At 40.6% G+C, this 20,429-nt stretch overlaps 2 protein-coding genes across 4 annotated transcripts; both read left to right on the forward strand.

Moving 5' to 3' along the window:
• The first annotated feature begins 5,777 nt into the window (after positions 1–5,777).
• On the forward strand, positions 5,778–11,482 carry LOC143318742 (fizzy-related protein homolog). 3 transcript variants are annotated; one of them, XM_076727215.1, is made up of 14 exons: positions 5,778–5,945; positions 6,503–6,607; positions 6,797–6,925; positions 7,072–7,135; positions 7,222–7,352; positions 7,584–7,666; positions 7,775–7,958; positions 8,044–8,109; positions 8,200–8,302; positions 8,472–8,656; positions 8,751–8,984; positions 9,653–9,757; positions 9,886–9,978; positions 10,073–11,482. In XM_076727215.1, the coding sequence occupies exons 2-14, from the start codon at positions 6,539–6,541 to the stop codon at positions 10,112–10,114; spliced, it is 1,488 nt and encodes a 495-aa protein (XP_076583330.1). In that variant the 5' UTR covers positions 5,778–5,945; positions 6,503–6,538; the 3' UTR covers positions 10,115–11,482. The 3 variants fall into 3 exon arrangements, with proteins under 3 accessions (XP_076583330.1, XP_076583332.1, XP_076583331.1); XM_076727217.1 differs by having other exon boundaries at positions 5,794–5,945; positions 7,225–7,352; XM_076727216.1 differs by having other exon boundaries at positions 5,818–5,949.
• A 273-nt stretch (positions 11,483–11,755) lies between these two features.
• haus5 (HAUS augmin-like complex, subunit 5) lies at positions 11,756–20,359 on the forward strand. Its single transcript, XM_076726237.1, has 20 exons — positions 11,756–11,912; positions 12,043–12,141; positions 12,258–12,320; positions 12,546–12,578; positions 12,993–13,017; positions 13,193–13,325; positions 13,488–13,647; positions 13,762–13,858; positions 14,176–14,267; positions 14,380–14,434; positions 14,537–14,664; positions 14,764–14,845; positions 14,985–15,139; positions 15,428–15,590; positions 15,805–15,885; positions 15,995–16,140; positions 16,503–16,599; positions 17,639–17,777; positions 17,973–18,105; positions 19,997–20,359. The coding sequence occupies exons 2-20, from the start codon at positions 12,044–12,046 to the stop codon at positions 20,097–20,099; spliced, it is 1,983 nt and encodes a 660-aa protein (XP_076582352.1). The 5' UTR covers positions 11,756–11,912; position 12,043; the 3' UTR covers positions 20,100–20,359.
• The last annotated feature ends 70 nt before the right edge of the window (positions 20,360–20,429 follow it).

Genomic DNA, 20,429 nt, shown 5'->3' on the forward strand with positions numbered 1-20,429 from the left:
CAGAAATGAAAACATGAATGTGAATATTATGAATATTATATTTCTGCCATTAGATGACCTAAATCCTACACACTGGACCTTTAAGTCATGTCTGGTTCATTTTAAAATGCATCGCTGCACTGCTCAGAGAGGGAAAAACACAGTTTTACATCTGCCGCTCATCATTTGTCCTCATGTAGTTTTTGAAATGTTGGTTAGTGATGTTTAGACTCCCTTTTGGACAATGCCAGGACCTCAGACTGTAAAGGAAATGAGGATTACCTTCCAGATTAAGAGCATCTTTAGGTTGCTATATAAATGTCATTTTGGACCAAGAATAAGCCAAAGGTTAGATAATGGACAAAAATGCACTAGGAGTTTGACAGTTCTAGTTTTTTTTTTTAATGTGAAAATGTACAGGATATTTTTCTTGTGTGGATGTTTTGTTTCTTACATGTCTTAGTTACATCTGTCCCCGTGAATATTGTTTTCTTTCTTTTTGATTTTGACTGGATGTCCATATTCTGGAAAGGATGAAGACCTACTGAAAATAAATATAGTTTGATAGAATATGTATCTCCCCTGTCTCACTGCAGTGCTTTCATGTTGACCTGTGCACTCTTTCCCACACAGTCACTGCATTTTTTTACCCCACTAAGTCCGAAGAGCAATCCAAGATTACTACAGCATAATCGTTATCATCTGACATACATGGGCAGAGACATTTTTCTTTCTTTTTCTCTAACACTTGTGCCCCGTCTCTCTCTGTCATATAAGAGCTCTTTCTCTCCTTTTACCCCTCCCAATCCTCTCTGCTGTTCCATGGTTTGGTGGCAGGGTGCCAGCCTGTTAGGAAGATGAGACTCCAATCAATCAGGGCTTCCCAGGGGGGCCTCTGACCGCAGGGCCCAACTCCCTAATTGCCCCCAGGCAGGCAGGCAGGCCGGCAGGCTCAGCCGCTGCAACACATGTTCACAGAGGGACCGGTGCCGCCGTGCTAGCTGGCCTCAGCGTGTGAATCACTTTCTTGGACAGATGGAGGCCTGGATGAACCTCACTACAAGGGCCATATGGGTAGGCCGGTGAATGTAACAGAGAATTTTGTTTGTTTGTTTGTTTTTTGTTTACATATCCTGAAGGCATTAGGTAATACATTACACTCCCTCTCATGAATTAGCATTACATTCCAGTCACAGGGCCAAGCATCTGATTTTCAGAAAAATAAATACTTGCTGATCTGTTACCTGATCTGTTACCTTACCTGATCTGTCATCTAACAATAGTTTCCGCTGTTCTAAAGACATTTCCAGAATCCTGAAAGACCTTTTTAACCAACGGGATGAAAAAACATTCTGGCTGTTGCACCATAAAAGTGATTTTTAACATATTTCCCAAGTTGCGCCCCTTTTTCCTATACAAGACGAAAGCCAAAGGTGGAGGTTAGGTAAGGAGGTATCTCTTTGCTCAATTTGTACAACAACCAAAATTTAAAAAAAAAAAAAAGTATTATCACATATATTTATTCATTCATTCATATGTATAATGTGCATTTTCTGTGTGTTTAACAGAAAAGGCTCAGGACATATGTCATGTCCAGGTATCTGGATTAAGAGGAAGTAGTTACAACATTTTTATGGAGCCAGGAACATAAAATTTTTTTCATCCACATGTTTTGAGGAGTCTTTGAGGATTCTGGAAATACCTCCAGAACAGGTTTCGTTAAATGACCCACTGGGGAGGTTAGGTTAGGGTTATTTCTTAAAAATTTCTATGCTTGGCTCTGTGACTTAAATGTAAGACACGAGAGCATAAAGCAGCTATGAATCATGTGACAGGACTTGGAAAAAACAGAAAACCCATACCAGAGCTCAAATCTTACAAATCACACAAATTGAATTCTACCCTTTAGAAAGAGATTCGTAGCACTTTCACTACTTTCACATGTTGATTTCTGTTTATTGGATCACATCTGATGGCGTTGCCAGAGAGCTGAACAAACATTACACTGGGTGGATGGAAAAGGAAAAATGTGCTTTAAGGATGAAAGGAGAAACCGAGAATGTGAGGAGGTCCGAGTGGGAGAAAGGAAAAAGAGAAACATTAAGAAAGAGATTAAGCAGGAGAAAAGTGTGGGAGTGAGAGAGAGAGGGAGAGAGAGAGAGAGAGAGAGAGAGAGGGAGAGACAGAGGGAGAAAGAGTGGAGAGGAAGAGGGGAGGGAGGGTGGGATGGCTGCTCATCAGAGTTAATGATGTAGAAAATCCCCCAATTAGAGCGTTTTCCTGTGTTGCAGGATGAGTTCAGAGCGGGGTCCTCTGACAGCCTGAGGATTAGCACCGGGGCCGGACCGAGCCGAGCCGGGCCTGAACAGACACTAACTTCTGGACAGCTTGGCACTACTCAGCTGGGGCCGGGTCGGGGCTATAACCACAGCCAGGGGCCGGGGTAGGCATGCGTTTAGCCGGAGTGAGTGGCACAAAGAAAAGCATGGGAAAAAGAGCAGCGGCACATCAACACGGAGAAAAAAAAGAGCTGGTGGAGAGTTTTTCACTGCTGTGTAAAATCTCCAATTTATTCAAATGTTAGCCAAATGAGACTTTAGCTGCTATTTTTGTAAAATACTCCATCATTCATTTTACTAAGTAAGTAAGTAAAAAATGTATTTAGATTCTAAAATGATTGAATATTTGGACAGGGAGTGCCAAAAGTACAGAGAGAAAGACAACCATAATTAGTCCAACATCATCAAAGCTCAGTGTTCCTGGCTGAAGCAGTTATTTTGTAACATCATAACATATGTGATCATCCAAAACCTAATCTAATCTGGACATCTGGATTGTACAGAAAATCAATCTGTCCACATACTGCCTGATGTCGGACAATAAATCACAAGATGGTAAAAATCCTGAGTCTTGTGGTGGTAAGAAACAAGAACACAGTGTTTAATCCTCCTGACCTGGCGCTTGGAACAATTAATCTGAACATCAATCTGACGATGAAGTGATTACCGTTGAAACATCAATAAAAGCTGTTTGCCTTTCATAAGGTATTGATATATATTATACATATATAATGTATACATATGTGTGTGTGTGTGTGTGTGTGTGTGTGTGTGTGTGTGTGTGCTTGCTTTATTCAAATGCTGTGTCATTTTAAAGGGCTAGTGTGTAGGATTAACTTAAATTAAGTTGTTCGGGTGATCTGTTGACAGAGGGAGCAGGTCCTCTTCCATGGAGTCCGCCATTTTACACTGCCATGTTTCAACAGAAGGCCAGAACGGACATACTGGTCCTTTAATATTGTTGTTCTTGTTGCTGTTATAGCTGTAGTCAGTGTGAATGCACCACTTACTGTCTGCACAACTTTCACATCATATCAAAGTGAAGGTTTTCTCCTCCTCTTGTTGCATAACAAAGTCAAAAAAGGTCAACATATGGCCATAAAACATGACTTTTCTGCCTGTACATGTTCACTTATGTGAGATGCTGCTTGTGCACGCTGTTGCTAAAATACCTAAAATGTTTAGCTCTGCTGCTCTTATAAAACACATTGTGGTTCGGTGGTTAATGGTCAACGTTCAGTGACCTGACATAACATGAAAAACGTTCTCATGCAGAGTTCTTCTCTTCTATGCTAAATCTCAAACTTATCTTATTTGGAAGTTAAGTCTGTTCCCTGTTAATCAATCTGCTGACAGACACTTGAAACTTAACTTGGACTGGCCCCAAAATCCAACAAGCAACAAATATAAATAATTGAGGAAATGACAGGATGATAGGGGCAGAGCAATAGAATAAAGCAAGAATATCATAAGGGTAATCAATTCTAGCACTTGCACATCGTCGTGTTTTCCTTTGTACTCAAACTGTGAGGGTCACAGAAATTAAGAAATTAAAGGTTGTTGACTTAATCGCAAATAGGAGCTCACCCCTACTGCACAGTTACTGTGTTCATTAAGAACAACTGAGTCCCTAATGACTAATTGATTAATTGTGCAGTCTATTATTTCGCTCCTGCACCCCAGCAGATCTGAAAGGGCCACGGCTGGAGTTAACAGTCTTATTGGAAAGACGCGTTCCTTACAAAGGACAATAAGGGAAAATAGCGGAATTAATTGGGTTTGATTAAGAGAGCTTTTCAATGGGACACAGCTTTTTCGCATGACATAATTAGAGGTCAGTTAAGAGGGGGGTGGAAGAGAGGGATTTGCTAGTTGGCGCCAGTGTTGTGTGGGTGCATCTGTGAGACAGAGAGACAGACAGAGAGAGAGAGGGGAGGGGGGGTGCTTCCTTCACACTTGTAGAGCTATGTTGTGTGTCTGATGTGGTAAATTTCTATTGGCTCACTCACCAGAGAGCACACAGTGAAGTTCACATGGGGCCCTCTATGCCCTCAGTGTGTGATTATTATCACTACACTTGCCAGCATTAAAGGCACAATGCTCAGTCTTTTGTTACATTTACATGCTCATTAGCAGAGCACTTCAGGAGGACATCATTGTATAGAATAGGGTGGCAACAGAAGAGTACATTCAGCAGTGTCTTTAGATGAGAACAAAACATGTAAACAGACTCAAAACATCACCTACAGACACTAACACGCACATTATGAATTTATAATCCTGTTGACGTATAATCTAAAATAGGGGGCCGTCAGATCTAAAAATACATCTGAACTGTCATGAACCAAAAGCAGGCTTCGCGCCTGATTAGATTATCAAATATTTCATCACAAGCCTGCGGAAGAGTCGCTCTGTTGTACTGGGATGTCAGACAAATAATGAGCCTGAAAACTGTTCAGTGGAGTGAATCTTTACTGCAGCAGACAGGAGGCATCCACTTTATCAAAGTGTTCTTGAGCAAGGCATTACATTACAAACAACAGAAAACAACTTCTGTACTGGACAATATGATCTGACAAAGTGGACACATTGGTGGAAAGTACTTTTACTCAAGTGCAATATAGAGGTTGTTGTACTACAGTTTATACTATTTCATACTTTTACTCCACTACCATTTGGTGGCAAATAACGTGTTTGTTTTAAACCACTATATTTATTTGATGGGTTTAATTACTAGTTACTTTGAAAATTTAGATTATCAATATAAAATACAAATCAACAAAGTATTATAAGTTAACCAGTAGTATATAAAGTCATTCAAATTAGCTCCGCCATTACCAGCTACATCACTTATCATGATTATTCAACAATGAACATTATCCTGAAATGAGTAATTCTGCATAATTGGTACCTTGGTACTTTAATTTCATAGTGATGCTGGTAATTTAGTATGTTCACCCAAGTAAGAATTTGAATCTAAGTACTGCTTCCACCACAGGAGGACCGCATACACCTCAGCAGCCTCTCCTGCCCTTAACAGGGTCTGAGGACTTTGCACATAGGACAAGCACGCCCTCTAGGTCTGGTACTTGGACATGACAAGGAACTCACCCATATTCACACACGTAATATATTCACTTGTATTAATCATAGACAGTTTTTCAGTTTGATCTACATCAGAGGTTCCCCTCGTGTTTCATGTAACTGAATTACTTCCAGGAGCCGTTTATTAAGATCTATCCATCTGAAGACTTTTACTGTTAGATATAAGTTTATACATTAAGTGGGGAAGTACAGTTTATGTTACAGTGTACTATCTTGTTGGTTGTGAATCCAGACATCATCCCTTATTTACCTACAAACCCCAACATATTCAGTCGCTGGTTGTAGCAGTTAGCTGTAGCAACAAATGCAGCATTTCCGTGTTTTCATTTGAGAGGCATACGTCACAGGGGTGTCAAAAATCCCACAATGCAATGTCACTTCCACCTAAGCTAAAGTGAACTCCAGTACACCTGAGAGTGAAGAACTTTGAATATATCGCTTGATTTCATCTGATAAATCCGCCAATTGTTCCTGTTCCTGTTTGGCATTTGTGTGGAGACGTTCAGGGACTGGCTCGCTGTTGTATGTAACTTCTGTCGTCTATTGCGATGATTAGATTAGCCACTAGCTAAATTAGCTAACGTTATCATTAGCTAGCTTTCCTTTTTTTTTTTTAGTATAAACATGACTGTTAACAAACCATCTGATGACAGTTAACGACGAACAAGCGATCTTTACGAGCTTGAAGTGTCATTTGAACTGGTCGAAAGTTAATCGTGCCGTAACAGAGTGAGTTCACTGCTAGTTAAATCTAGCATTGGGTTTATTTGGGAGTTTAAATGACACTGAATAAGTGGCATGCTGTTAAGGTTAGCATAACGCGAATAATCGGGGTATTTGACAAGGCAGGATTAGCAGATGAATAGATGTCATTTTAAAAAGACTGTTTTCTAACAGCAACATGAAGACATCATTTTTAACTTTGTGGTTTTACACGATCAAATTAGTATTTTCAGTATACTACGTGACCTCTTATCTTTCTAACCCTGTGTTATGGGATACAAGCACAAAAACAAACAAAAATAATTAAATAACGTTACAATTAAAGTGGTGAAATCGTTTTTGTGTGTGTTGGCCAGGCCCCCAACGTCCCAGCCTGTGGCTGTGGGATCAGGATGGATCCCGAGTATGAACATCGCCTCCTCCGCCAGATCAACATTCAAAATGACAACTTGAGCCCTTCTGTGAGTCGTTTCCTGCTTTTCTCCTCTCTGTTGTTAGTTGTCTTTCTGTGTTCCTTAATAATGTATATGTTATACATCAACACTGAGCTTGTGGTATTATCCAATTAAATTGAAAATGAACTAATCGAAAAAAGGGACCAAACTTCCATAAATTCATAAACAAATACTCTTAATTTGTTGGTTTTGCAGAAACTGACTCAGAGTCTGCACGGCCGGACACCCACGAGCTCCCCGTTATCCTCACCCAGTAAACTTGGAGACAGATTCATTCCGACCAGAGCGGGAGCAAACTGGAATATCAACTTCCACAGGATCAATGTATGAATATTTTTGGTCTAAATTTATTGGGAGTGTGTCTGTAAATAGAGAAATGTAGTGTTACATTGTGTTTAGGTGAAGCTGATTACTGTAAGAATGTTTTATCTGAGGAAATTAAGTAATGACGACATCTTTGTGATTTTCAGGAAAATGAAAAGTCACCAAATCAGAACAGAAAAACAAAGGATGCCACTTCTGATAATATCAAAGGTAAGTAAAGGGTATTTAAATCAGTATATTACTTACCTATGTGCACCTAGGAATTTATTTTTGTGCTCATGTATAAATCTTTGTAGCAGATGGGCTGGCCTACTCTGCTTTGCTGAAGAATGAGCTGCTGGGAGCGGGAATAGAAAAGATCCAGGACCCCCAGACAGAGGACAGGCGTCTACAGCCATCGACCCCAGAGAAGAGAAGTCTCTTCACTGTAAGAACATTTCATCTCGTACTCCTTATAGACTGAATTATATTGCACATCGATCATGTAATGTGAGAACAGATGCATGCAATATGCTCTGAGTCTTGAGTAGGGACCAAAACAAAATCAAAGAGTAGAGCATCAGTCTTCAGGCAGCGCACAGTTTTTCTTCAGTGGTTTATGTTATTTTAATGAAGCTGGTAGAGAATATGATGGTATTTGGCTTTGTGTACTTTGCAGTATTCACTTGATACCAAAAGATTTTCACCGGACAATGGCACCAACATCTCCCCTTATTCTCTATCACCTGTCAGCAACAAAAGGTAAAGACAAAATGATACTTTTAGATCTCTTATTGTTGATCACTGCATTCAAATAAACTATAAATTGTGGCATCTGGGTTTGTTAATGTCCGGCTCTTCCTGTTACAGTCAGAAGTTGCTGCGTTCACCAAGAAAGCCAACTCGCAAGATCTCAAAGATCCCTTTTAAAGTCCTGGATGCTCCAGAGCTGCAGGATGATTTCTACCTCAACTTGGTGGACTGGTCGTCTCTCAATGTGCTCAGTGTCGGGCTGGGTACATGTGTTTACCTTTGGAGTGCCTGCACCAGCCAGGTACTGCACAGTGTTTATTCGACTCTTCTTGGAACGTGATTTTTGAATCGACCGATTTATTGATGATAAATTGTCTTTTCCTCAGGTAACAAGGCTGTGTGATTTATCTGTGGAAGGAGACTCAGTTACATCAGTTGGTTGGTCTGAAAGGGTAAGTACACATAGTTGAGTGCCTTCAAGAAACTGTCATGGTGGACTTTGGCGCATTTTTTGTTATTGAAGGGATTCTTTGCATTTTCAGGGTAACCTGGTGGCAGTGGGGACCCACAAAGGTTATGTTCAGATCTGGGATGCTGCTGCTGGGAAGAAACTCTTTTCCCTGGAAGGACACACAGCTAGAGTCGGTGAGAACATTTGCCCCTGTTTAATAAACTCTGAGCATGGGTTATGCAGTCACCATTAAGATGAATTAATGCTTGACACTTCTGATGGTTGTCTTCTGACAGAAATTATGCTTTTATTCAAATGTCGAGACTGTGACCAAACATAAATTAAGCTTTTCTGTGTCTGCAGGAGCGTTAGCGTGGAATGCAGACCAGTTGTCATCAGGAAGCCGTGATCGCATGATTCTTCAAAGAGACGTGCGGACCCCTCCACTCCAGTCAGAGAGACGGCTGCAGGGACACAGACAAGAAGTGTGTGGCTTAAAGTGGAGCACTGACCATCAGCTGCTTGCATCTGGTGGCAACGACAACAAGGTACAGTTGTTATTGTTATTAAACGCACCTTTGCCGCACCTTTCTTTGTGCATTTACTCATTGTATCCACTGATGTTGTTGTTTTTCATCTCAGCTGCTGGTTTGGAACCACTCCTCACTGAGCCCTGTGCAAACATACATTGATCACCTGGCTGCAGTGAAAGCCATTGCCTGGTCCCCCCACCAGCACGGCCTGCTGGCCTCAGGGGGCGGCACTGCCGACCGCTGCATCCGATTTTGGAACACCCTGACCTCACAGCCTCTGCAGTGTATGGACACCGGCTCTCAGGTCTGCAACCTGGCCTGGTCCAAACATGCTAATGAGCTGGTGAGTGACTCCAGATACACACTGTGCATAGTTGATTTGCTGGATATATTCTCTGAGGTTGTTAAGCAACAGTTGTCATGAAGGTAAAGCATTGAAAAAAAAGGTGATAGGTATGTTGCATATTTTTAAGTGTCAACACAATGCTTGTAAAGAAGTTAGTTGTGATGATTTACAAGTGTTATGGTAAATTGGATAAATACATATGCACTGAATTCATAGCACTTTGCAGAGATCTGTAACCATGGCATTAGTCTCCGTCTGTTGTTGGCCCAGTTCACTGACACTACTGATTCTGAAATCTACATCCATGGCAATTCAGTGTTCAAAACTAAAACAGATGAGCAACTCCAAGGGGGTCAGCACCCTTAATAGCATTGTGTGTCCATATTAACTGTGATACAGTGCCACATTTCAATAAACCAAGACAATTGTTAACCTCCATCTAGTGCCAGTGTTTCTCAGCATTAAGACACCAAGAGATAATTGTGAGATACTCTGGAAACTGCAGCTGTTTTGCACTTTGTTTTTTTTATATCTCTAGCATTCAGTATAAAATATTCAGCTGTCTGTCAACAAAGTCTGTTTGCAGTATTAACAAAAATGGCGTAATTAATTAACGGTGAATTACACAAAGCCCCAAGTGAATTCTGATATTCCTCTTTCTGCAGGTGAGCACTCATGGCTACTCTCAGAACCAGATCTTGGTGTGGAAATATCCAGCTCTCACTCAGGTTGCCAAACTCACAGGACACTCCTACAGAGTGCTCTACCTGGTCAGTGTGTGTTTTCTTTCTGATGAGAATGTTACCTTGCTGTTGATGTTCATGGAAAAGCTGCTCATATTTGCCTGGACATCTGACAGATTCATGGCTTACATTTATTTATTTATTTAAAATATTAGGCCATGTCCCCGGATGGTGAGGCCATAGTGACAGGAGCTGGAGATGAGACCTTACGCTTCTGGAACGTATTCAGTAAAACAAGGTCAACAAAGGTAAGAAAGCACGTCTTGGGAACAGAATTCTGCGATTACAGACCCCTCAAGATCTGCAAAATAACCAACCAAGATTCTTCATTTTTTGTTTCAGGAATCTGTATCAGTTTTAAATCTCTTCACCAGGATACGGTAACTTTAAGCAAACAATGAAACTCTAAAAGTCCAGTTTGAGTGGATCCCGACATCGCCACTGGATCGCTCATCAACATGGTGCTAAGGACATACAGTACAAGCTAATGCGTCTTGTGACATGTTTTCACAGAGGAAATGGCAGCAAGAGCAACTGAGCAAGCTTTGTTTCATGCTAACAATTGTTTGGGAAATTCTTTTTGACTTTTGTGCTCTCATTATGAATGTAGTCTTTGTTTTTTGTTTTTTGTTTTTTTTTACTTTTTAAAAAATGTGTAAGTGGATTCAAGAGTTCATAGGCCTTACTTAAAAATATTGTGATGCCATTTTCATTTTTGTGGATCTACATTGTGGAGAGAGCATTCTTAGTTTTTGTTTAACTCAGGTCTTATTTATTTAATGCTGCAGTGACTTCAATGGAGAAAAAATGCCATTACACATTATGACTAAACTATAAAAACTAAACATAATCACCTACTAAGGCCTTTGAAGTATGTGCACCATGCTTACTGTGATCTTTAGAGTACTAAGGTTGAGAGTGTTTGGCTGAAATAACACAGTTTTTTGCTCATGTAGACAGAAAGTCTAATGCTGTGCATCTAGGCATACTGTATACTACATGGTTGATTGTTTGCAGTAAAGGTAAATGGATTGAATTAACTGCATTTATATTGCACTTTTTTAGTCTACTGACTACTCAAAGCGCTTTGAAACACATGCCACATTCACTCATTCACACACAGTCACACACACAATTCACACTCATAGTGCCATCAGGAGCTATTTGGATTTCAGTATTTTGCTGAAGGACACTTCGACATGCAGACAGAGGAGCCAGGGATCTAACCACTGGATTTGTGATTAGTGGACGACCTGCTCTTCCTCCTGAGCCACAGTCAATTCAAAGAAAGAATAGAGATGGAAGAAATAAAAAAAAGAAATGATGGAACTGAAGGACTTGTGTGGGACTCAGTGTATATTTTCTTTTTGGCATTCAAAAATAGCATTACCATTTATTTCTGTGGACTTTAAGTTTAGTTGGACTTCGGTTGTTGATTAGATTTTGTGATGCTGCATCTTAAAATCACAATTTAAAAGTATGATGTGATTAGATAAAGTTTCTGCATCTCATCAATATGACAAATATGTCCGATTGTCAGCAAGATTGTCCTTTGAGAGGTGATTTAACATGCTTGAAGTTTGTTTATTTCACCATTTAATATAATGTCATATCGTTTAACTGACTGTTTACAGATGTGGTCAAGTTGCCTTTTTTTTATGTATTCTTGTCAATGGAACAGTGCATTCATACAACTTTCTAATGAAAATGATCATACTGGGGGTATAACCAGCGAGTATTTAAAAAATTAGTAAAATAAAAAAATTAAAAACTTCGATAAACTAATATGTATATATTCATGTTATCTGTGTATGTTTGCAAAAATGTTCACAAACTGTCGTTTTTGTGGTGTCATTTTCAAGCAGCTCTTGTCAAAACTGTTCAGAGTTAATTGCGGAGTCAGTCCATTTCTTTTTCATTATGAGGGATTTCCTCATTAACAAATCTATGGCCATAATAACGTATCCATGACAACAGCAGACGACAACCGGGCAGCGGCTTCCGGAAGTGGGCGTGGTTTCGTTTAAAGTGGGCAGGCGCTTCCTAGCCTCAACGGATATGCTAACCGGAAATATTGTAAACAGGCGGGAAGTTGAAACTTTGAGTATTTAAGATGAAAAAAATCCATTACGAAGTTAAATAACTTGTATTGAAGCCAAGACGTATCTTCCACAAGAGCAGGGTAAGTTCAAGGACTACAATTAGCTAAATTAGCGTTAGCAAATAATGCTAGCCAGCTGACAAAAAGCACCCTGTTGGTGTTGCTAGCTAGCTCGCCCGCTACATGTTTACCTTTTTTTCTGTTGTGTCAGGATGGCTGACAGAAATCTTGTGCAGGAGTTGAAACGATGGGCGACAGAAGAGTTCAATCTGCCCCCGGAGAGCCTTCCAAATGACAGCTATTTCAAAACGTGGGTATCAACTCGCCTGTTCTTTCCCTGTTGTTATAATTAAACGTGAAGGTCCTTACAATTGATGTTGACTTTGCAGCGTTGAACAAGCTTAACGCTAATCATTTGTTTTCTAGGCTCTGTGTTGGGACAGGGAAGTCAATATGGAAATATGTCATTCAACACATTTTTCAACAGAGGTTAGTCTTCACACTGCCTTCCTCTTCTGTAACTTACCTATGGTTACAGTACTGCTGATTCCTTGTGTATCATCCCAGAACTCACTCAGTCTCTATTTGTCTGGTCAAATAATAAATAGCTTGGTCTGTAACGTAATCTGCAGTCTCTCTTTCTGTGCACTCTTTGACTGGGAAGATGGCCAAATAATGGATTACAGTTTCTTGACTGTTTCTCTGTTTTCACAGGAACGTGAGGATCATGCGTGGAAATCTCCAGTGGTATCCTTTCCAGCCCCGATTTTACGATAGACATGGCAACTCTATGTGTGCATTTTAATTATTTAGTTGTCCTTGTAAATTTCATTAAGAGATCACATGAGCTTAAGAGAGTCTATCTTGTGCAAGACTTATTGCCACTTGCATGTTTATATTCTGTCAATTGACCCTCCGCCACCACTTTGACACCCTACCCTACATATGCTCTTATGTATGCTTTCTTGTGGCGGGCTCTGGTGGTCCTTGGTTCAAACATTTCAAGGGACTATATGCTGCATCCTATTTTTATAAATACCCCAAAAATAGATTTAAATATGCCCTCTCATATACTTGGTATCACCCAGTGTGTGCTGAACTTCCATGACCACATATGTTTGGCTTTAATCCAGTAATTTCCTTGACATTATGATCTTTAAGGTACAAAGTTCTTCAAGACAAAGAGGTAGGCTACAACTTGTTTTCCTTCTCTGTGGTTCATTTACCTAAATGTGCAGGTGTGTCTTGAGTGATCACACTAATAATACACAGTAATGAAAACAAGAGTTTTTGATTCAAGTCAGAAAGCCACTGATAAAATGAAATGTGTTTTTAATCTGCTCGTATTTTTGCTTGCTCAGTTGAAGCAGGCTGAGGGCCAGAGTGAGGCTGCTAAGCAGAGAGAGCTTCAGAAGAAGATAGAACAGCTGAGAGCGGAGATCAGTCACCTGGACTCTCAGATCAGTGGAACAGAGGAACAGCTGGCAACACAAGGTTAGTCATCGCATGCACTAAGGACTGGGTATCTCATCAGACCGCATTACTCCTTTAACAGTTGCTGTGGGTAGAAGGCAGAAAGCCAGCTCATATGCTGCTGCTTACTTACATAGTTCAATAATATTTTACATGCCAGTGTTTTCTACTGTTTACTAACAGAGCAGTCCATTAGCCATACCTGGGCCCAGGTAGAGGATAGCCGGCGCAGAGAGCTGCTCCTACAGGCCTTCAGGCAGCGCTGCATCTTGGGCCGAAAGGAGCTCTCTGATGACATACAAAAGATCAGTGGACACTGCCAGGCACTGGAACAAATGGCTAAGTAAGGCAGAATATTGAAAGTTTCAGTAAAATAAAAAGGAGCAAAGGAGGATCATTTACACACCCATACTAATCGTATAGTACAGTAAGTAAGACTGGTATTGTTTTATTGCAGGAAAGCAGAGATTGAAGTGCTCTTTGATGATAAGCCTTCAAGCAGCAGTGATGGTGACAAACTCAACTCTAAAACTGCGGCAGAGGCACAGGTCCTGGTAAGAGCTGCCTAAATCTGGTCTGTGCTGTGCTGTGCTGAGTAGAGTTTAGAGTGCACTTCATCTGGCATATGCAGTGTCAGTGCATTACCATTATCCATTAGTACCTGCCTCCATCCAAGAGCCCCCAAAATAATGAATGAATAGGCCAACTGAGAGAAATGCTACACTCTAGTTGTGTCCAAAATCAGTCCGTATTTACTTTACATTATATTTACCCTCTGTCATTTCAGTTTTGTGTCTGAATTCTGGTGCCTGTAATATTCCGGCTGCTAACTGAAGGAAACTGTCCCATTTCTTTTGCTTTTCCCTGTTAGCGTGAAGTGAGAGAGCTGTGTGACGACAGGGTGCACTTCTATCAGTCGTTACAAGAGAGTGAACTGAAGACCACGCACTCTGCAGCCAAACAGTAAGGACTACAGTGTATACAGTATTTGATAAATCAACAAATAACTGTCTTTCAGAATATTGTGAACTTCTTCTTTTTTGAATTAATCACTTCTCTCTCTGTACCCACTCAGTATGACTCGCGAACAAAGGGCTGCTGTGTTTCAGTACTGGCTGAGTGCTGTGGAGGTTGGTGTATTTTTATCAAATCTCGCTCGATATGTTGGTGCTTGTTTATATATGATTAATTTTGACTTTGAGTTAACATGTCGTTGCCTGTCATGTCATCAGAACCTGTTGCTTGGTTATCCTCCAAACCATGTCCTCTCAGCATTGGAGTACTTAGTTTCCAGAGAGCAGAAGGAACTAGAGGAGAGACTGGCCTCTCTGGATGTGACACGAGATGTGACAGCTCTACGGTAAACGTTAATGTTGTTACAGTATTCTCTCTTCCTTTAAGACTATAAAAAACAAAATAATTTTAGTGGTAGAGTATTTATCTAACATTTTAATTGCAGGTTCCGCTATGAAAGCAATCATCTACTGGACATGTCAGCAGAGGAGGATAATGAGTTGCCCTCGGTTAAGACCCTCTTAGAGGTGCTAAACACAGACACACATAAAAGCTGTATTATAATATTCAGGAAGGTCACAGTCGAAGAAAGCATGTTCATGAATTTACTGGCATTTATGATTAAAACATTTTTGTATTTGTGGAATTGCACATTTGTTGTTTCAGGCTGCTTGGGAAGAGGTGGAGCAGAGTTTGGTGGAACTGGCCCAGACTCGCGCCAGAGTCCAGCAGCTCCGAAACCAGCTGCAGGCCCACAAGAAGGAGGCTGAGCTGGAGGTGTCTGGTACTGCGGATGAGCTCCACAACGATACCTTGGCATTGTAAGCCGACTCACTGTAGAGTAATTGATGAGATCCCCACCAGGAATAATGGTGCTGAACTATTTTGTATTGTGAGCTTGTTATTGTCCAGCAATTTTTAATTTTTTTTCTCAGTTTCGTCTCAGTCTTTCTTTGTCTTTTGTCTTTATTTTGCTTTTTTTGTGTGTGAGTGTGTTTGCATTTGCAATAAAGCAAACACAGATAGCTAATAGTCAAATTAGGGACTGATCTCAAATGAATAACTTGTTTGATATAATTAACTTTGTTTTTTTTCTTTGTTGCTGTCAGGTCAGCTCTAGAGGTGGAACTCCAGTGTGTGATGAAGGCGGCAGCCAGGGATCATATCAGAGACCAATGTATCCAACTTGACCAGCATGCCAGAAGCCGACAGGAGGCACTAAGAAACCTCCACAGCCAGTGGCAGAGCATCCTTGATTTCAGACAACTAGTGGTGAGAGTGAATTGAGACCTCTCATAACCTTTGCCACTGTCGGTCTTTGATCAAGCGTTTTCTACATGTTTCAGAATACATAAGTAATTATTCAGGAAAATGTGGTCTGTAAACTGTGTGGAGATAAACATTTGCCAAACCTTTCTGAACCTAAGGTGCTGAAGTGTTTCTCCTTGTGTATCATTAAAACATGTTCTGTTGTTCTGTCTCTCAGGTTATGAGACAGGAGCACATCAGAGGTCTGATTAAGGGAAACTCCACTGCCAAGACAGAGCTGATCCGTCTGCACACAGAGGTGAATGTTCCATCTATGATGCTGTCTCTTAAACTAAACATCTTTTCCCATAAAAAAAGCCAAATTTTGAACATCTCTTGAAGGTTTCTACGTCTCTGTCTTTTTTCAGCTACAGGAATTCATCCAGGGCAAACTGGTCCCACAGTTTGATGATGTCACCACTGCAGCCAACAGTCTAAGGAACTCCATTTCCAAGGAGGCCAGACAGTTGGGAACGATTTCACTTGTCGCTCTGGACCGTAGGACTGTTGAAGGGTAAGAACAAGTTGCCTGATCACTGAAGAGGTAAACCCTGTCAGGTTAGTATGTATATGAACCACTGAAGTATTATTTTTGTTGGCACCTAGCATGGAAAAAGGGTCCTAAACTAACATCCAAACTGAGCATATGTTTATATCCAAGTATTTTACTGCCAGTAAAACATGTATTTGGCAATGAATCAAAAAGGGTTACGTGACACACGCTGAAACTTTTTTCCCTCTCCTGTGTTGAGTTTTGTTACATTTCATGATCAACTACAAATTCTCAGAAAGAGGGCATTTTTTATCACGCTCTTGTCAAGTGGTGATAACTGCTGAACAAAAATGGCCAACTGACATATTTTTCTGTTGTTAAAGAATGCAAAGAGTCCCTGCATCGTGGCTGTCCATCCATCGCTTAGAGTCCCCGACCTTCAGCAGCTTGTGTCAGAGCCTGGCATTCCCGCTGTACAGGGTGAGTCTGCATATGATGCATCAATCTCTCATAACAGAAGTGAGGTCTCCTTCTTCTTTTTCTTCTTGCCCAGAGAAACACTTTACTGTATATGCTAGTCAGTTTGATTAAAGATGGATCAGTGGTTAATGATTCAATTCAAAGCAATTCAGAAAGAAAAGATAAACATAATGAAATCGTGGAGCAGTATTATGTATTTTCAACATTCTTAAAAAGTGTTTCAGAAGTGTTGAACTACTTTACAAAAGGCCAGTTGTGTTGTGAAAGTCACGGAAGACCTTTAAAATGTTGTTGAATCATTTATATTAAAGGATGAGAAAGTAATTTTTCAAACTTTAGTAAGAATAATAGCTGTAGTTTCACACAAGAGCTCTCCTTTGTATGGTCTGTTCTTTTGAAATGAAGCATTTATGGTAACATTTTACTCTGTCAAGCAGCTTGTCTGTCCCTTAGCTGTGATATCAAACCAGCTGTCTTCACAGTGTGAATGTTGTAATGTGTCTTGCCATTAAAGAACTGGCAGCTCAGTCATTTGTATCTCTTGACTCCAGTGTCTTTACGATTTCTCGGAATCTAGCATTGTAGCTATACAGTTCAAGTACGTATTTAACTTCCCATTCTTCATGAAATTGTGATGGATAGCTTTGCATGTGAAGATTGCCCGTGGACACTCGTTGCATTCCTATAAAATTTGTTCCAGCGGCTCGTACAGTTCACACTGCTGCTCCTTAAACTCTACATGCCCACAGTGGTTTTGATTCAACAGCTGACTTTCACTGCCATAGCTTGACCCCAGTCATCTCACGAGCAGAGCTGATAAAAATAATATCCATGTAAATCAGTTTTTCTGCACAGAGGCTCAACACCAACAGCCTTATATTTTCTAGTCTGTTGTGAATTTGCCTTTTAGGGGTATATGCTAGTCTTACAGACTGCTTTTATAAAATATACATTTCATGTGGGGGATTTTTTTTTCCTCCTCTGCCTCTTTCTCTGACTTTGACACAGGCTAATTTTTCTCCGTACTCTTATACACCAGGCTCCAGAGGAGTTGTGCTCCCAGGCGCGATCACAGCAGCTTGAGTTGCGTTTTCTCCGTCAGTTAATGCAACTTCACTCAGCTACTCTGCAGAAAATACAGAAGGAAGCAGAATTGCTGCATGCGTCTGATCAGAAAGGTAATTACGGGAACTCATCGAGAGTCAATCTTTTATCATGACTATCATGACACAGTAAGTAATTCTGTATTTGCCTGTGTACACATATACTGTATTTGATTAAGATTTGTGTTCCCTGAACCAGAAGAATTGTGAAGAATTTTTAGCAATTTTAATGACAACAAAACTACTGTTTACCTACATCATGCCTTTTAGCGCTGCTGTCCAGGGTTGTGGAGGAGGACCAGAAGCTTCTGAAGTCTCTGGTACCGAGAGTCAGAGGCCTCACCCAGCGTTGCACCCAAGGCCTTTCTTATGGGGCGCAAGTCAAAACTGCCATCTCTTATTGGTGAGGCACATTTCTGAAGTACAACCCTCGTTCCAAAAAAGCTGGGACACTGTGTGAAATGAAAACAAAACGCAATGATTTGCAAATTCTTTTTGACCTATATTAATCGCAAATACAGTACAAACACAAGATATTTAATGTTTAAACTTGGAAGCTTGGTTTTTCTGAAAATATATCCTCCGATTTTGATGCCTGCAATGCATGTTCCAAAAACACGGGGACAGGGATGTGTTTACAGCAACACTCCGTCAATGTTTGAGACCTGACTACACACATTTTTGAAGTTTTGAAAATGAAATACTTTTCAATTCATGGTTTATGTATGACTTTGGCTGCTCAACAGTCTGGGGTCCTCTCTGTTGTATTTGTGCTTCATAATGAGCCAAACATTTTCAATGGGAGACAGGTCTGGGCTACAGCAGGCCAGTCTACTACCTGTACTCTTAATACAAAGCTGTTGTAATACATGCAGAATGTGGCTTGGCACTGTCTTGCTGAAATAAGCAGGAACGTCTTCTGGGTGGCAGCATATGTTGCTACAAAACCCACATGGACACTTACACACCCCCATACCATCACAGCTGGCCTTTGAACTTTGCACTGCTAACAATCTGGATGGTCCTTTTCCTCTGTAGCCCGGAGGACAGGACGTTCATGATTTCCAAAAGTCATTTGTGGACTTGTCAGACCACAGTGTACTTTTCCACTGTTTGTGAGTCTCTCTCAGATGAGCTCAGGCTCAGAGAAGTTGGCGATGTTTCAGGATGTTGTTGATATATGACTTTCACTTTGCATTGGTAGAGTCTTAACTTGCATTTGTAGATGCACTGACAGACTGTGTTTACCAGCAACATTTTTCCAAAGTGCTCCTGAGCCCATGTAGTAACGTCTCTTTTACAGTCATGTTGTTTTTACTGCAATGCTGCCTGAGGGATTGAAGGTCACATGCATTCAGTGTTGGTTTTCTGCCTTGCCCCTTACGTACAGAGATTCCTCCAGATTCTTTTAATCTTTTTGATGCTATTATGTATTGTAGATGGTAACAACCCAAGATTCCTTGCAGTTGTGTGTTGTGAAACATTTTGGTTAAACTATTGAACTCTTTGCCCCCACAGTTTTTCACAAAGTGGTGAACCTCGCTCTGTCCTTGCTTGTGAACGACTGAGCCTTTCCAGGATGCCCCTTTCATACCCAATCATGATACTATCACCTGTTACCAATGAACCTGTTTACCTGTGGAATGATCCAAACAGGTGTTTTTGGAGCATTCCACAACTTTCCCAGTCTTTAGCTGCTCCTGATCCAACTTGTTTGAAACATGTTGCTGGTATCAAATTCAGAATAAGCAGATATTTACAAAATCAATGATCCGCCACATTTAGTGTTTATAAAGTATGTTGTCTTTAAATTCTACGTTCTTTTTCCAATCTGGTCTACTTTCATAGTTTCACCACAGTCCTATCAGTTAATATTGCGCCAACCAGCTTCATTGCTGAGATCTGGGGATTACCCCCTTGACACAGTTTCAGAGTGGGGTCCTTCAGGGCAAACAGTTGTGCAGGTTTGAAACAAGTCTGCTGTCTAACCACATCTGTAAAAGGAAACTGAAAGTGAGTCACCCAAACAGTCTGCCCCAAACATCCATGAACCGTTAAACTGAGAATTTGTTTAACACCTATCTGATTACTCGTGTTTAAGTAATGAATGTATAGTGTTTCTGTTTTACTGAATTTTGTTGTTAAATGATTCTGAGCAAATTGCTATTATAAACTATGAAATGTGTCTTATCCATGACAGTGGATCATCAGTACATTGAGTACATTCAGTCAGGAGTTCAGGGGCCTGGTTTGCTGGTTAACTTTTTCTGTCTTATGTGTATTTGTACATTTAGGTGGGAGAAGCCTGCCCAGCATGTCCTTCCTGAGGTCAGTAAAGGAGGACTGACTTATCAGCAGTGGCTCCAACGGTGGAAACTTGCTGCCAAAGCCTCTTAGGGGACACCTCATGGTTTAAGAACATAAAGGAGATCCCTTACAGCACCTTTCAGTAGCAGAGCGACCATGCTGCAGTACTTAGAAAATACACAAATGAGTATAACTAAATCTCACTGTTTGTTTTATATTTTCCATGCTCATGACTCCTCTTGATGTTTTAGCATTCAAAAGTCAATCACTAATAAATCATTTTAAATCCATTTTGTGCCTGTCTTCCTTGAAATGCATTCAGAAATACAATAAAGTTGTTGAGAACTGCCTCTTGCTCTCGTCTTGAACCAGCTGAATCAGTGCTGCAGTTGGCTCACATGCCCACTGGATGAGCTGCAG

Source organism: Chaetodon auriga, chromosome 3, assembly GCF_051107435.1.
Source record: "Chaetodon auriga isolate fChaAug3 chromosome 3, fChaAug3.hap1, whole genome shotgun sequence".
In the NCBI taxonomy this organism is placed as follows: Eukaryota; Metazoa; Chordata; class Actinopteri; order Chaetodontiformes; family Chaetodontidae; genus Chaetodon; species Chaetodon auriga.

What these genes read in the sequence shown, in the direction of transcription:
- LOC143318742 (XM_076727215.1), top strand. Translation starts at nt 6,539, where the DNA reads ATGGATCCCGAGTATGAACATCGCCTCCTCCGCCAGATCAACATTCAA. An exon ending in AGAAGAGAAGTCTCTTCACT is followed by an intron (nt 7,353 to 7,583) that starts GTAAGAACATTT and finishes TGTACTTTGCAG; the next exon opens with TATTCACTTGATACCAAAAG. An exon ending in CAGTTGGTTGGTCTGAAAGG is followed by an intron (nt 8,110 to 8,199) that starts GTAAGTACACAT and finishes TTGCATTTTCAG; the next exon opens with GGTAACCTGGTGGCAGTGGG.
- haus5 (XM_076726237.1), top strand. Translation starts at nt 12,044, where the DNA reads ATGGCTGACAGAAATCTTGTGCAGGAGTTGAAACGATGGGCGACAGAA. An exon ending in AAGTTCTTCAAGACAAAGAG is followed by an intron (nt 13,018 to 13,192) that starts GTAGGCTACAAC and finishes TTGCTTGCTCAG; the next exon opens with TTGAAGCAGGCTGAGGGCCA. An exon ending in AAAACTGCCATCTCTTATTG is followed by an intron (nt 18,106 to 19,996) that starts GTGAGGCACATT and finishes TTGTACATTTAG; the next exon opens with GTGGGAGAAGCCTGCCCAGC.